The sequence below is a fragment of the Lichenostomus cassidix genome, chromosome 21, assembly GCF_008360975.1.
Source record: "Lichenostomus cassidix isolate B80296 chromosome 21, HeHo_3.0, whole genome shotgun sequence".
Taxonomy (NCBI): domain Eukaryota; kingdom Metazoa; phylum Chordata; class Aves; order Passeriformes; family Meliphagidae; genus Lichenostomus; species Lichenostomus cassidix.
Genome location: NC_139501.1, coordinates 6,678,263 through 6,691,073, shown reverse-complemented (window position 1 = coordinate 6,691,073; position 12,811 = coordinate 6,678,263). Strand labels below are relative to the sequence as shown.

At 45.0% G+C, this 12,811-nt stretch overlaps 2 protein-coding genes across 4 annotated transcripts in view; one reads left to right on the top strand and one right to left on the bottom strand.

Annotated features, from left to right (window-relative positions):
- The window catches only part of HTR6 (5-hydroxytryptamine receptor 6), a 119,197-nt gene that overhangs the window by 67,219 nt on the left and 39,167 nt on the right, over positions 1 to 12,811 (bottom strand). The gene's annotated exons all lie outside the window — the stretch shown is intronic.
- CAPZB (capping actin protein of muscle Z-line subunit beta) overlaps positions 1 to 12,811 on the top strand; it is a 66,372-nt gene that overhangs the window by 14,768 nt on the left and 38,793 nt on the right. For all 3 annotated transcript variants that reach the window (XM_085080080.1, XM_085080081.1, XM_085080083.1), the window contains exon 2: positions 9,030 to 9,119. In XM_085080080.1, coding sequence (XP_084936206.1) covers positions 9,030 to 9,119 — 90 coding nt within the window. The remainder of the gene's footprint in view (positions 1 to 9,029; positions 9,120 to 12,811) is intronic.

The following is a 12,811-nucleotide window of genomic DNA, read 5'->3' as shown; positions in this document are numbered from 1 at the left end:
TGTGTGGAAGGAAAAAGGTTTGAGACTGCACTGAAGACAGAAGCTTAGTGGTTGCCTAAAGCCAGCATAAATAAAATACTCTTTATTCTCTCAGGGAATTTTGTTTGCATTTCTTCAGGTGATATTTTCTCTCTTTTCCATTAGACAAACTGCTGAGTTTGAAAGTGATGTCCTGGTACCTGCCTTCCCTGGACATTTTTGCCTTGGTAAATACCAGGATTTACAAAGCTTCTGCCAGCCCAGGCAGTGGGGGCTTGGCTGCCAGCCTGGGCTTGCAACCCGAGACAGGATCAGGAAACAAGAGATGGGGCTTTTGGTGAGTTAATTCCAGGGAGGAGAGAGCTGTAAAATGGAGGAATGAGGTAAAATATCAGCTGCATTGTGCTGACTGCAGCTGTATTTATCCACCAAGTGCTGTCACCCTGCAGATTCAGGGGTCATAGATGGAGGTTTGGGTGTAATCTTGGCTCAGCGTTGACAGTGCTCCACTGGGTGGTCAAAACCAGCTTCACATAGCCATGAGTGCAGGCAGGGCTAATCCAGAGCTTGGTAAGGTGCAAACTTGCCAGATGGAATAACTGTTAACCTCATATGAGAGTGAAGGAAAAACGTGATGGGGATTGAAGCTGGCACGTGTGTGCCAGGTGAGCGCTGCTCCTGCAGAAACTGTCACCACTGCTTGGATTTATTGCAGAACCTGAGTGGAGTTGGGTGCCTGTCTGCAGCTGTGATGGAGGGTCGAGCAGGTGGGTTTAAAAGTGGCAAGGAAGGCATGAAAAATCTGCAGGGATAGGCAGGGTTGGGAATTATGGCAAAGGAAGGAATTCTGGGAAGCATGACTGTGTTAGGTGAGATATTCCTATGGCCTATAGGTGTACAAAACCAGGAACTTCCTGGTTTAAAACTTGAGTTCCTGGGACAAAACTGGACTGCTGGGAGCTTGCAGGGCAGTCACCAGGGTACATCATACAAGACCCAAGCAGAAGGCATATTAACCTACTTTATTGACCTTTGAGGAATGGGAGAACTTTCAGGGAAGAGGGCTAATGAGAGATCCTCTCTGCCTCCTGCCTGCTTTGCCAGGCATCCGGTTACTTGCCAGAGTTATCTCCTGAATTTACAACCCTGGCTGCAGCCTCCAGGAGCTGGAAAATGCTGAGTTTGCATCTGAAGCTAGGCAGCTGTCAGCTCCATGGAGAGCTGGGATAGAGCAAATCCTGAATTTGGGATGTTGACACTGTGTTAGTTCTGCTGTCAGTAAGCACATGATGGTTGCTATCACCTTCAAATACAGTGCACGCTCCCTGCTGCTCTACTAATGTGCGTTTTCTCAAATGTTTTTGATGTGATTCCTCACAAAACAGAATTTAAGTTGCAGTTGGTCTGGCCAAAACCAACGTGCCCAACTTTGTTCTTTCTCCAAGAAAAAACGTCTCAGTTTCAGCTGAGTAGTTCCAAAACTTTTGTGACCAGGCTGATTGGAACATGAAGCAAACAGTGCATAGAAGTAAAGAGCATTTAGAAAGGTCATTGAGCATTAGCAGGATTAAAAGAAAGCATCACAAATGACATGTTTGTTGATGGTCAGGATGGCAAATGGCAGCGTTGACTCTCAAGAGCTGCTCTATCTGTAGTAATTACGGTTTCAATTTAAAAAATAAAATAAGTGACCCCTGTAAAAATTAGGCAGCCCTTCTCTAGGGATGCATTTGGGCTCTTTCTCAGAACATTTAAGTGGAAGGCAGGAAGACAGTATGAAAAACAGGTCAGCAGACTTGTGAACCAGCTCAGACCTACTGCATTGGGTGATTTCAAAGCCTTTAGGAACACAAACACTCTTGTGTTCATGTCTCCTTCACCTGGTAGCAAAAGCAGGTGTTGCATCTGCCTCATGAAGAGTTTGCAAAACCAGGCCGAGTTCTTGTCTCTCAAGGGCTGTGCTCCAACAGGTTATTTTGATTTTGTTTAGCTAAGATTTCCTATCTGTAGTTAGAGCAAGCAAAGAAAATGTTATTTTGTGTGAAATCCAGACTTAAAATGGGGAAAAACCCCCATTGTGCAATAACATTAGTCATGAAATCTGTTGGCAAAGTTGGTCAATTCTATAGGCAACTTTCAGTGTCTTTAATCCATTTATTAAAAGTTAGGGATTTTTTTGCAATCTGTGCAACTTTCATCTGTAGCCCCCACTTTCCTCTTTCATGTGGGGCTCACAGATTGCATAGTCACTCACTGCCACGATTTATTGGGAAGTGACTTTTTGCAAACTTTATGCTTCACAGGAATTCTTGGCACCAGATGAAAGCCAGTAAATTGCATTGTCATGTTCAATGACAAGTTTAATAAATAAAACATTGTTTCTGCTAACCAGAAGACAAATGCTGGTGCAGAAATCATTAGTGATCCTGGCAAAAGGTCAGGATGAATAGCTGTTCCCAGAAAGCCTTGGTGCTGCTCCATCCTGCTCTTCGTTGGTGTGTGGTGGCTCTTTTCCTTGGACACGTGATGGAGAGTTGTACTGTATTAATATAAACTAAAGTGATAAATTAGTTTTGCGAGTAGGTGCAAGTATGTGCCATCTGGAAATAGTGGGAAGGAGGTGCCAGGGAAATGTTAATTTTCCCCTGTAACATCTATGCCTTTGTAGATGTGCTAACAGGAACTGCATCTGGTCAGAAAACACCTACAGGGATGAAAATCACCTGCAGAATGTGCTCCTGGAGATGCTGGATCCTTACTTGTAAACAGTTTGGGAATTACAGATGAGGGCTCTGCTCCAGACTATCAGGGGCTGTAGTTTCGTCTCCCTGGATGTAAAATGTTTTGACAACTAGTTGGTCGCTGAGATTAAGCTGCAGGCAGTTCTGGATTATTTAGAAGCTCACAGATGGAAGTGCCTTCAGTGTATTATAACTCACTTGATAATTGTTTTAGAGTTGGGCTGGGATGTTGGGAGATGCAGACAGAGAACAGTGCTGGCCTGCTGTGGAGGTGGGAATGAGGAAGGGAAGTAGGGTACAGCTGATTAAAAGGATGTTTGGAAAAGCTGCCTAAGGCTGAAGTGACAAATGAGGATTTGGCAAAACACTGATCCTTGAGCTTGTCTGGAGAGGAGAAGATGCCCCTTCTAGCTGCTGCTAAAAGCCCATTGCTGCTTCTTAATCTGTGAAGGACTTGCCATGGTTGTGCTGGCAGCCCGAAATGGTGAGAAGTATCCCAAGTCAGCAGCACTCTGGTGCCAACCAAAGTGAAGCTGCCTCGCTTCTCTCCTGCCTGTGGATTATTTTAGTTCCTCTGCACGAGGCTTCAAGGCAGATGTACGAGTTACTTGTTCCTAGAGAACCTCTTTAAAGAGATGCCTCTTTTCCCTCTGAATTTTGTGTGTGTTCCATTCCTGGAGCAAAGGGAGAACAAAAGCTGGTCAGTGTTTCTGGGTTTTTTTGGCTGTATTTGCAGAGTGTACAACAGCGATACTTGAATTCAGAAAACAAGCTGTGAGAGTGTGTTCAGTCATTAATTGGGGCTATGTGCTCAATTGTATTTAAAAATTAGAGCAGAGCAGAATAAAATAAATAATGTGCAGGAGAACATCTCCAAGGAGGATTCGCTGACTCAAAAGCTCTGACGTGACTTGTACAATTGCTCTGTAAATAAATACAGATTACAGAGGACCTGGGGGAGACAGAGTACAGCAGCTTCTGCTAAAGCCTTCCGATCCATCACTTCTTGCTTTTATTTTAATCTCTAATCCTTCTCACTTGGTATTCGTGGAACGGGCAGTGTCAGCACTTGGTCTGTTTGGTCTTGACCCAGCAAACTGGGCTGAACTTGTTACTAAACATACAATGTGGTCAGAAGTGTTTGAGATAATAAAAGCCACTGGATCCCATCCCAACCAAAAAAAGACAAAGGTAAAAGTAGCTCAAAAGAAGGAGAATGAGGTTTGCATCAGTGTCTTGTTTTTTTAATAATCTTTGACCTTTTATGATTGTCCACAGCAGAGTCTGCATCCAGGTTTTATTACCTTTGATTGTTTCCTGACTCTGCTATTGCTGTTTCTCCCCTAGCACACCTTGCTGTCATGGAGCTGTGATTTATGAGTCCATTACAAATGGTTTTAGATAGGATCTGCCAGAGGAGGGTTAATAGTCAAGGGAAAAATAATGTGGAAAAACAGATTGCGAGGAATATGTGCAGCTGATGGAAACGTCATGAGTGCAGAACTTCTCTGGGTGTTCCCAGGTCAGACAGTTATTCCCCTTCCCATCTAATATCCTAAAAAGTGAATGCTGACAGCTGAGAAGGGAACCCTGCAACTTAACATACTACTGTACTTTTTATTACCCAAGGGTTACAATAATTCAACCCTTGCCGCAGCTTCTAGCGGTAATACTATCCTATTGTGTAATTGGAAAAGGGAGTCTTCTGCCCTTGGAGCTCTGGAAGTTGGCAGGGATTAAAATGACAAGCAGGAGGGGAAGCTGGGTATCTGTTTAAATTAAAAAAACTTAGTGTTGTAGTACCACAAAGCTGAAACATTAGTCAGACATTCCTGTTGGGAGAGCCGACAGGAAATAATGTGATTTACAATCTTGGGTATGTCTGCAGCTTGAAAGGAAGGAAAAAGAGTCATTTGCTGGTTGTGTACTTCTGGCCCTCGATTAATTTACAAAGATATTTTGCCTGCAAACTGACCAGTGATCAGAGTGATCTGATGTGTGGTTGCTTCAAATTGCATGGAATTGAGCAGATGTTCTAGTTGCAGTGTGTCTTTAGGTTTTTACCTTATTTTTGCTGTCTGAACATTGAGACGCCACTTGTACTTTGAATTTGGATAACCTTTCAGGTGCCAGTCTTGAGTAAAACTTGTGTGTGAAGCATCTCCAAGATACTTATCTGTTATATCAGGTGTGTGGCTTTTTCACCTCAATCCTAATTACTGAAGTAATTTTGAGGTTCCCCTAGTTGTTCTCAGCTGATGTCACAGATGGAAAAAGGGGTCACTAGCACAGTCATGCCTGGAGTAGAAATGTACTGGGTTTGCTGGCGGAAAAGACTTGATGGCCCAACTGGATTATGTCCCAGGAAGGGCTAAACTGGGAGTGGGAGAAGTTCCCACTGCTGTAGCACTGAGCTATCTCAGCTCTTGGCCCGGGAGTTTGCTCTGAGTGGACTTACTACAGAAATAGAGCACAGAAGTGAAACCAGCCTGGGTTGTTGTTTGAAGACACTGCCCAGCTCTGTTCATGCTCAGCAACGCCATGGTCAGGTGAGCAGGAGTATCCCAGCAGAGGTGTGAAGGGGAGTGCAATCCACAGGGCTCTGGTGATAAATGGGAGCAAATTCCTGTTGGCTGGAAGGCCAGGAGCTTTCAGTGAGGTCTCTTACCTCCTTTCAAGTGGAATGGCTTTGGAATGGAGAGAGCTGCAGGTTTGTGTGAGCCCTCCTGAAAGATGGGATGTAAGTTAAGTCTAAGGTAACTGGCAACAGAGAACTGCCTAAACTTGGGAATAAAGATTTTTGGTTTCTGTATGTCAAATGCATGTGTAAAGATGTTTTAAAAATGCAAAATACCTGTGGTAATAGATCCGAGTGCCAATGTCTTTTGAAAAGAGCAGACAGGTGCCACTTCAGTGAAGTGTTCCTGGTTCTTGCTGGAGAAGACTCTGGATGAGTATCCTGGTGCAGAAGAGCTCACTGCTCAGGTGGCAGTGCTGTGCACAGGGTGGGGCAGGCCTGCTGTGGGTTATTGCCGTAGGCTGTGCAGGATTGCTCAGGGGTTTCTGTGCTGTTGGGTCAGCTCCTGTTACCTGGTGATTCCAGCCCACAGCACCCTGTGCCCTGTCCCCCTCATGGCGAGTGGGAATCAGAAGGAAGTTTAGCTTTTTGCCTGTTTCATTTTTTGTGGTTTCCATACCTGTAGTAAGTACCTGGGGTTTTTTATTTGCGTTTTCTGCATTGAATGACATCTGCCCATACTTGGCCTTTGAAATTAAGGTGTACAGCTGTGCCCCTTTACAATGACTGCACATTTACACTTTTTTTTAAAATTATTTTTCAGCACCGTTTTTTCTGATTTGAGCTTTAACACAGAGTGCCCAGATGACCAGAGACCTGTGGCTGTTGTGAGAGGGTTTCTCTTTTGGAAATAAGCTAAACACAGCAAAGAGACCATAAAGATGAGGAGGCAGACAAAGGAAGCTGTAACATAACTACTACAGACATACTCATAACCTTTTTCCCTGGGGTAGTGCCATGGGAATGCTATAACAGGTGCTTAAGTGGAGATTCAAGATAGGCAAACATATTTAGAGGAAACTTATTAAAGAGCTTTCATCTAAGCTAATATTTTCAGTCTTTGAGATTCCTATGATCTCTAAATCCTTCAGTGACTTCAGCTGTAATAAAACTTCATTTAGAATTTCTGTCTGAACTCCCTGCTCCTCCGCAGGAGGTTCTGGGCTAGATGAAACAGGAATGGTGGAAAACGACCTCCTATCAAGTAAACTCTAAGCTCATTAAGTCCTGCAAGCTCAGAGAGCTTGGCTTTGGGAGCAGCCCAGCCTGGGAGACAGCCTGTCTGATCACCTGCTCAGAGAGCAGGGCTTCAGCAGCCTCTCCTGGGGTAAAGGCAAAAATTCCATGGAAACGTTTTGTCTGGAGGTCTGTTAGGAAACCTCGTCTTCAGTTTGTGATTTTACAAGAGAATTAAGCAAGTGGAAATCCAGGACAGGTGAAGTTAAGAGAAGTAGGTGGGGTTTGGAGATATTAAGTGACACATGTGCTGAGTTCCCCCAGAGCACCTTCCTGTCACACAGTTGTATGAAGGCTTTGGGGGGTTTTCAGCACCACTGATGAGGTGCTGCTCTCCAAACTGCAGTGGCAGCACATCCCTGGGAGCGTTCACCTTGTATAAAATCAAGGAACTGTGTGCTGCTGGTTGTGTCACCTCAGCTGGGCTTCCTGTCCCTCTGTGTGCCTACAGCTGCTCCATCTACTGCAGCTGGGCAGAGGCTGGAGCCAGAGCTGCCTTTGAACCAAGGGCTGTGTTTGACCACACACCTGGTTTTTAAATCTTCACCTAGAGAAAGAACCAGGAGCAAAAGATCGTGGTGCAATTCCCTGTTCAATTCTGAAATAGGTTGTACCAGATCTATCCAATACTCCAAGGTACCACTTTGCTCTGTAATCTGTCAGCTTTGTGTTGCCTTTTTGGCCATTCCAGCCAGATTTATGCTGGATTAAAGTGACTGTATGACTGTGGATTTATGGACAGAACTACAGCAGAACCTGCCTTTTATTTTGGTGCTTTGAGAGATCTGCTGGCAAGCTGTTTAATTACCTAAGTGCTCTGCAAGAAACTGATGAGTCCTGCTGCTCAGCCTTGCTTTTACCTCTTTGGTACCAGGGAAATACAGTTAATATGTACCTGGATATTTTTGTTTTTCCGTTGCACACAGCCATGTACGTCTGCTGTCTCTGAACCCCTTGGAGAATCTCTGCCTTTAACAATCCTGCTTGTGTCTTTTACAGCTGTTATTGAACATACAGGGATAAAAATGGTCACTCCAAGTTCTATTGGTTAATCCATAAACACCACAAATGTGGATTCTCCTCCATTCAGCTTATTTTATTTTCAGTTTGTCTCACTGTAAAATACCTACTTTGGGGTTGCAGCTTTAGTGGTGGTTTTTAACATCCTTCCCTAGGCTTTTTTGTCTTTTAAACAATTCCAGCTGGCAGAGGAGGACAGAGCACTTCCCTGAGTGTTCCCACGATCCTCAAGTGAGGAGCACGACCCTGTGACAATGTGCCAGGTTTCCTTCCTGCGTGTAAGAGATAGCAGGAGGTACAGACAGTACTTGGGAAGAGAGATCCCCTGCCTGGGCTTGGCTGCAGGAGCTGGACAGGCACAGGCCACCCTAAGAGTATCTTTCCTTGGGGATTTAGAGGTCAGTAGCAAAAAGTGAGGAGTTCCTTTGCCCTGGCCATCTAATGAACAGCTTCCTAATGGATGTCCACTAAACTGAGCACTCCCTCCTTCTCTCATTCCACAGGTTTAACTTAATTGCAGGAAACTTGGCTTCCTGTTTCTCGCTGTCCTGGGGGCTGCTGTGCTGAATAATGTGATAATGGACCTGAGTTACTATTGAAGTTGTTTTCAAATAAGACTTTTGGAGCTTGGCAGAACACGGGAGGATGAAACTAAACCTCAGCTCGTGGGATTTGGGTGGCTGGAAATGGCAAAGAGAAAAGGGGGGGGAGGAGCAGTGAAAACAAACTGGCTGTGCTTCACCTGACCTGTGATCAAAGGAACTTGTGCAGATTTTGGGTGCTCTTAGGTCAGAAGGAAACTGTCTGTGTCTGTTGGTGAAAAGGACAGCTAAAGGTTATGTCAGGACTACGGCTCAGTTCCTCAACTGTCTGGGGTACTTTTTCTGACTTGGAAGTGGAGTTTAAGGGTGGGGTTTTTGTGTCAAAATTGGTGTGATACCAGCTACAGTGAGCCCTTTGAAGAAAGCTGCTGTGTTTGCTCTAAATAACTGACATCCCTGATTTCTTAGATACAGGCAGCTCTTGGTGTGTGGTTTTGTAGGAAGAAGGAAATCATGGATCATGCTTGGTGTGCGTGTTTCATTCTGGTTTTTCGATAAAGCTGCAGGGAGAGAGAGTCCTGTAGTGAAACAGAGTTTGTCTTGGATGCTGGTTAGCTCAAGCTGATCAGTGCAAATGAGGAAGTGTTAAATCTGCTTTGGGAGAAGGAACTTTCAGTTCCCTAACCCAGCTTACTGAGATAGTGTGGAAAAACAACACATAAAACACACAAATGTTGGAAGCAGCTTTGGTGAGGTAAGGACTGAACTCCTTTCCATTGACTGCACAGTGTAAAATTGCCAAATCAATAATCCACAATCAAATGTAATGCATTTTACTTGAATTGATGCAAAGCATGCTAATGCTGAGAACTGGGAGCTGTGTGTTGTGTTTCCTGTCCACCTTGTGACCAAGGGCTCTTCTTGTTTCTGCAGAGTGACCAGCAGCTGGATTGTGCCTTGGATTTGATGAGGCGTCTGCCTCCACAGCAGATAGAGAAGAATCTCAGTGACCTCATTGACTTGGTGAGTACTGCATGCTGTCCCCAAGAGGAGGCTGTGACAAAGACCTGGTATGTGAAAACTTCTGCTGAGGCATCTCGAAGGTGTGGTGATTTGTTTGTCCCCTTGTCTGTTGGCAAGGTTGGACAAACAGCCATTGCCTGAGCAATGCCAGGAATCCCCGTGATTATTTTGGGCCAGCCAGCAGGCTATGTGTGCAGAGACACTTAGGGATGAAGGGTCATTAGCAGTTCTTGATGAACTCACCTGCTGGAGGCTGCTGTTTGAATTTGGGACAGTGATGCAGGTGGATGCAGGATGTACCTGGGCATTATCTCCTGATAAACAACCTGCTGTGTGCAGCTGTGGGAGGTGCAGTGGCTATGCTGCCCCACGTGCCACAGAGACAGTGCTGAGAATATCTGGGCATCTGGAGATCACCCAAATCTATTTATAATTTATGCTCTCTCAGGTATTTTGCAGTCCAGTGTTAAAAAACAAACCTGGCTGACCATTTTGTGTCTGATACATTTTTTTCTGCTTGTCCCTGGAGCTTCTTTACACAGTGCTAGTGCAGAAAACTAACTGAAGAAGGATTTCTAGGCTCACTACAAGGTACACATCCTGTGATGCACATTTGGGCTGTAATAAGCTGGTTAGTGCCAAGTGTCCCTTAAAACAGTGTTTGGCACAGTTGCCTTTGGCGTAAGTGAAGGTGTTACTGAAATATGGATTTAATCTATGCAGAGTCTGCTAGTGGAAAAACTGGTTTCTATTGTCCAGTCTAAATACATGGCTTATTTCTGACCTAAGCTTCTAAATTTGTGCAGAAGAGCAGCTGCTCACCAGGTAAAGGTTTGGTTGGGAAAGTCTGTTCCTAAGTGCTTCTGAAGCTGCTGTTGGTAAGCTATGGTCAAAAAGTTGTGGCTGATTTAAATTTATCAAACTGTAAACACTTCTTTTAGTTATATAAGCCCAGGTACAGGTAAGAGAGCTCTGAGGGTCAAGAAATTACTCCCTGCAGGAAGGGGATTATTTCTCTTCCTTGAAACCATTTTGTAATTGGCTGCATCTGTGCCACCAAAACTCTTGGCAACCCAAAGCATCGTTTCTGTGGCTGTTGCTGGAGCTAGGACACGAGTAACTAAACCACTGATCTGATCTGGTGTGACATGGTTGGGTTTGTGATGGAATTGGGAGGACTGAGCAGATATCAGGGTTTGAGCAGCTCCCAGGACCACTCAAAACAAGGAGTTGTTTGAGGAGCCATGGTAAGCTTGACTGTGTAATTGGTCTGAGGTTTTTTAATGACTCAGAAAATTGCTGGGTACCTCTGAATGCTGGAATTACTTTTGGATGGTGTTCATTAGTGCTCTACATGCTTTCCATCAGCAACACGCTCCCTGGACTTCTTTTCATAGTGTAACACGAACCAGACTAGTTTGGTACTTGTTAGGGGAGGGCCTGTGACCCCCACACGAGGCATTGCAGTCCCTCCTCTGGGGCAGAGATGAAATAATTTAATAAATCCAGTACGATTCCTTTGTTGTTGAGACACCTGTGGACCTGTTGTGCAGCCACTCTCAGCCTGACCTCCTGAAGTTTACACTGGTTAGACAAGAGCAGTATGTGCTGCTGGTTCCGTCATAAGCCAGACTTCAGCAAATACTTTTTTGACTTTTTTTGGCAAATTTCATCCAAACCTTTACATCTGACTTTTCAGTTCTGCTTCTTGTCCCTTTAGCAGACAGTAGCCTCCTGGAAGGAAAAGGCAGACTCCAAATGCACGATAAGCATGAGCAGGTTCGTTAAACTTGGGAGAGAATTGGAAAACATGGCACCTTGACTTCTTGGCTTCCTTCCTTGCTCAGTCCACTGCCGTGGAGGAGTCAGTGTGAAGCAGAGGCTCGTGTCAGTATTTGGTGTGAAGTTTAGGGTATTACTTGAGGCCTGTTCGCAGCTCAGTTTGCCATGGTCTTTTTATAGGACTTGATCTCCAGACTGATAGTGGCTGCTTGCTTAAGATCCATTGAAAGAAGAGAAGATAGCTTAGAAATGTCATTGTATGTAAAAAGTTTTCCAAAACTGACACAGTAAGAAACTGGTATCTCCTTTCCAGAATCCCAGAATGGTTTGGGTCAGGAGGGACCTTAAAACTCATCCAGTCCCACCTCCTGCCCTGGGCAGGGACACCTCCCACTATCCCAGGTTGCTCCAAGCCCTGTCAAACCTGGCCTTGGACACTTCCAGGGATCCAGGAGCAGCCACAGCTTCTCTGGGCACCCTGTGCCAGGGCCTCTCCACCCTCACAGGGAGGAATTTCTTCCCAATATCCCATCTAACCCTGCCCTCTGGCAGTTTAAAACCACTCCTAGGTTGATATTCCTGCTGGAGAGGATAACCACACTGAGTTCCCTCCCTGAGGCTCCTGTTACTCTATCCATGTTCTGCTGTGTGTTTCTCATGAAAGAACATCTTGGTGCCTGAGTACGTGGAGTGTGTCCAGCACTGTCCATGACTGCCCCCAAGTGTTGTGCTGACAAGGGAAATGGCCCAAACTTGAACATGAAGTAAAAGGGTGGGTGGAAGAAGAGAATTTTTGGGTCACTGGCCCTCATCAGCCCAGACACTTTTCATTCATTAGCAAAACTGTTTGTGGTTTGCCCTTTCACCACATCTGTTGTTGGGTTTTTCAGACTGCTGAGGCTTCAATTAGAGTTCATTAGAGACCATGTCAATCACAGCCTCCAGAAGTCCTGCCTGAAAGAAGTTGTGCATGGTGCTGGAAATGGGCCTTGGCATGGAATGCTCTGCTTGGGATTCAATTAGTCATTATTTGAAAATACACTACTCAGAGGCTGTCAGAATGTACAAGAGGACTTCTAAATCTCTACAGAATGACTTTGCTGTGGGCACATACCTTTTTAAAGATAACTAATTTAAATTTCAATTATTTTCTGTGGAGCTCCTCTAGAAACCTTGAGTCTTGGAGCATCTGCCTGTGGGCCAAGTCCAAGTTGTAAGGAAGTTCTCAAAATAGGAGAGAGAAAGGTGATTGCATTTCTCTTCAATGGGTTTGTCGTGAGGATGATCCAAGTCGGAGGCTGGACTTGATGATCTTAAAGGTCTTTCCAAACCTAAATTATTCTTTTTGTAGTGATGGCACTTAGAGCTCTAGTTCAGATTTAATTGTGTCACATAAATGTGATGTCAGTTCCTTATTGCCTCATGTTGTCCAGGAGTTGCTGCTGCTGATTCACTGTGCTGCCCGTGGAAGTCTGTTGTGAATCACATCTGTTCTCATCAGCTGCTGGAAGGAGACTGTGAGAGTATTCTCTGGTTGGAAATGTGTCCTGGTGTCAGTTGGGAGTGAGGTTTTGTTTGGCTCATGGAAGTCAGACTGAGTGGCATGAGGCACCAAGGAGGGAAGCTGGTAGAGCTCACTTTCAAGTGACTGAGCAGCTTATCCTGAAAGGTCAGAACAATCCATGGCAATTGTCCTCCTGCTCCTTTCTCGTAAGGTCAGTTGTACAGTCAGTCAGCCCTCTGTACTTTTAGCTCTGTTCTTTCCAAGAGAAATCCCAAACTAGGATCAGCTTGTTCAGTGCTGTCAGTGTTCAGTGCCTGTCAGTGCTGCCCTGGAGGATCCCTTCCTAGGGCACCTTGGAAGCACAGGATAGGGTGGGTGAGTGATGCCCAGGGTCACAGCCTCCAGA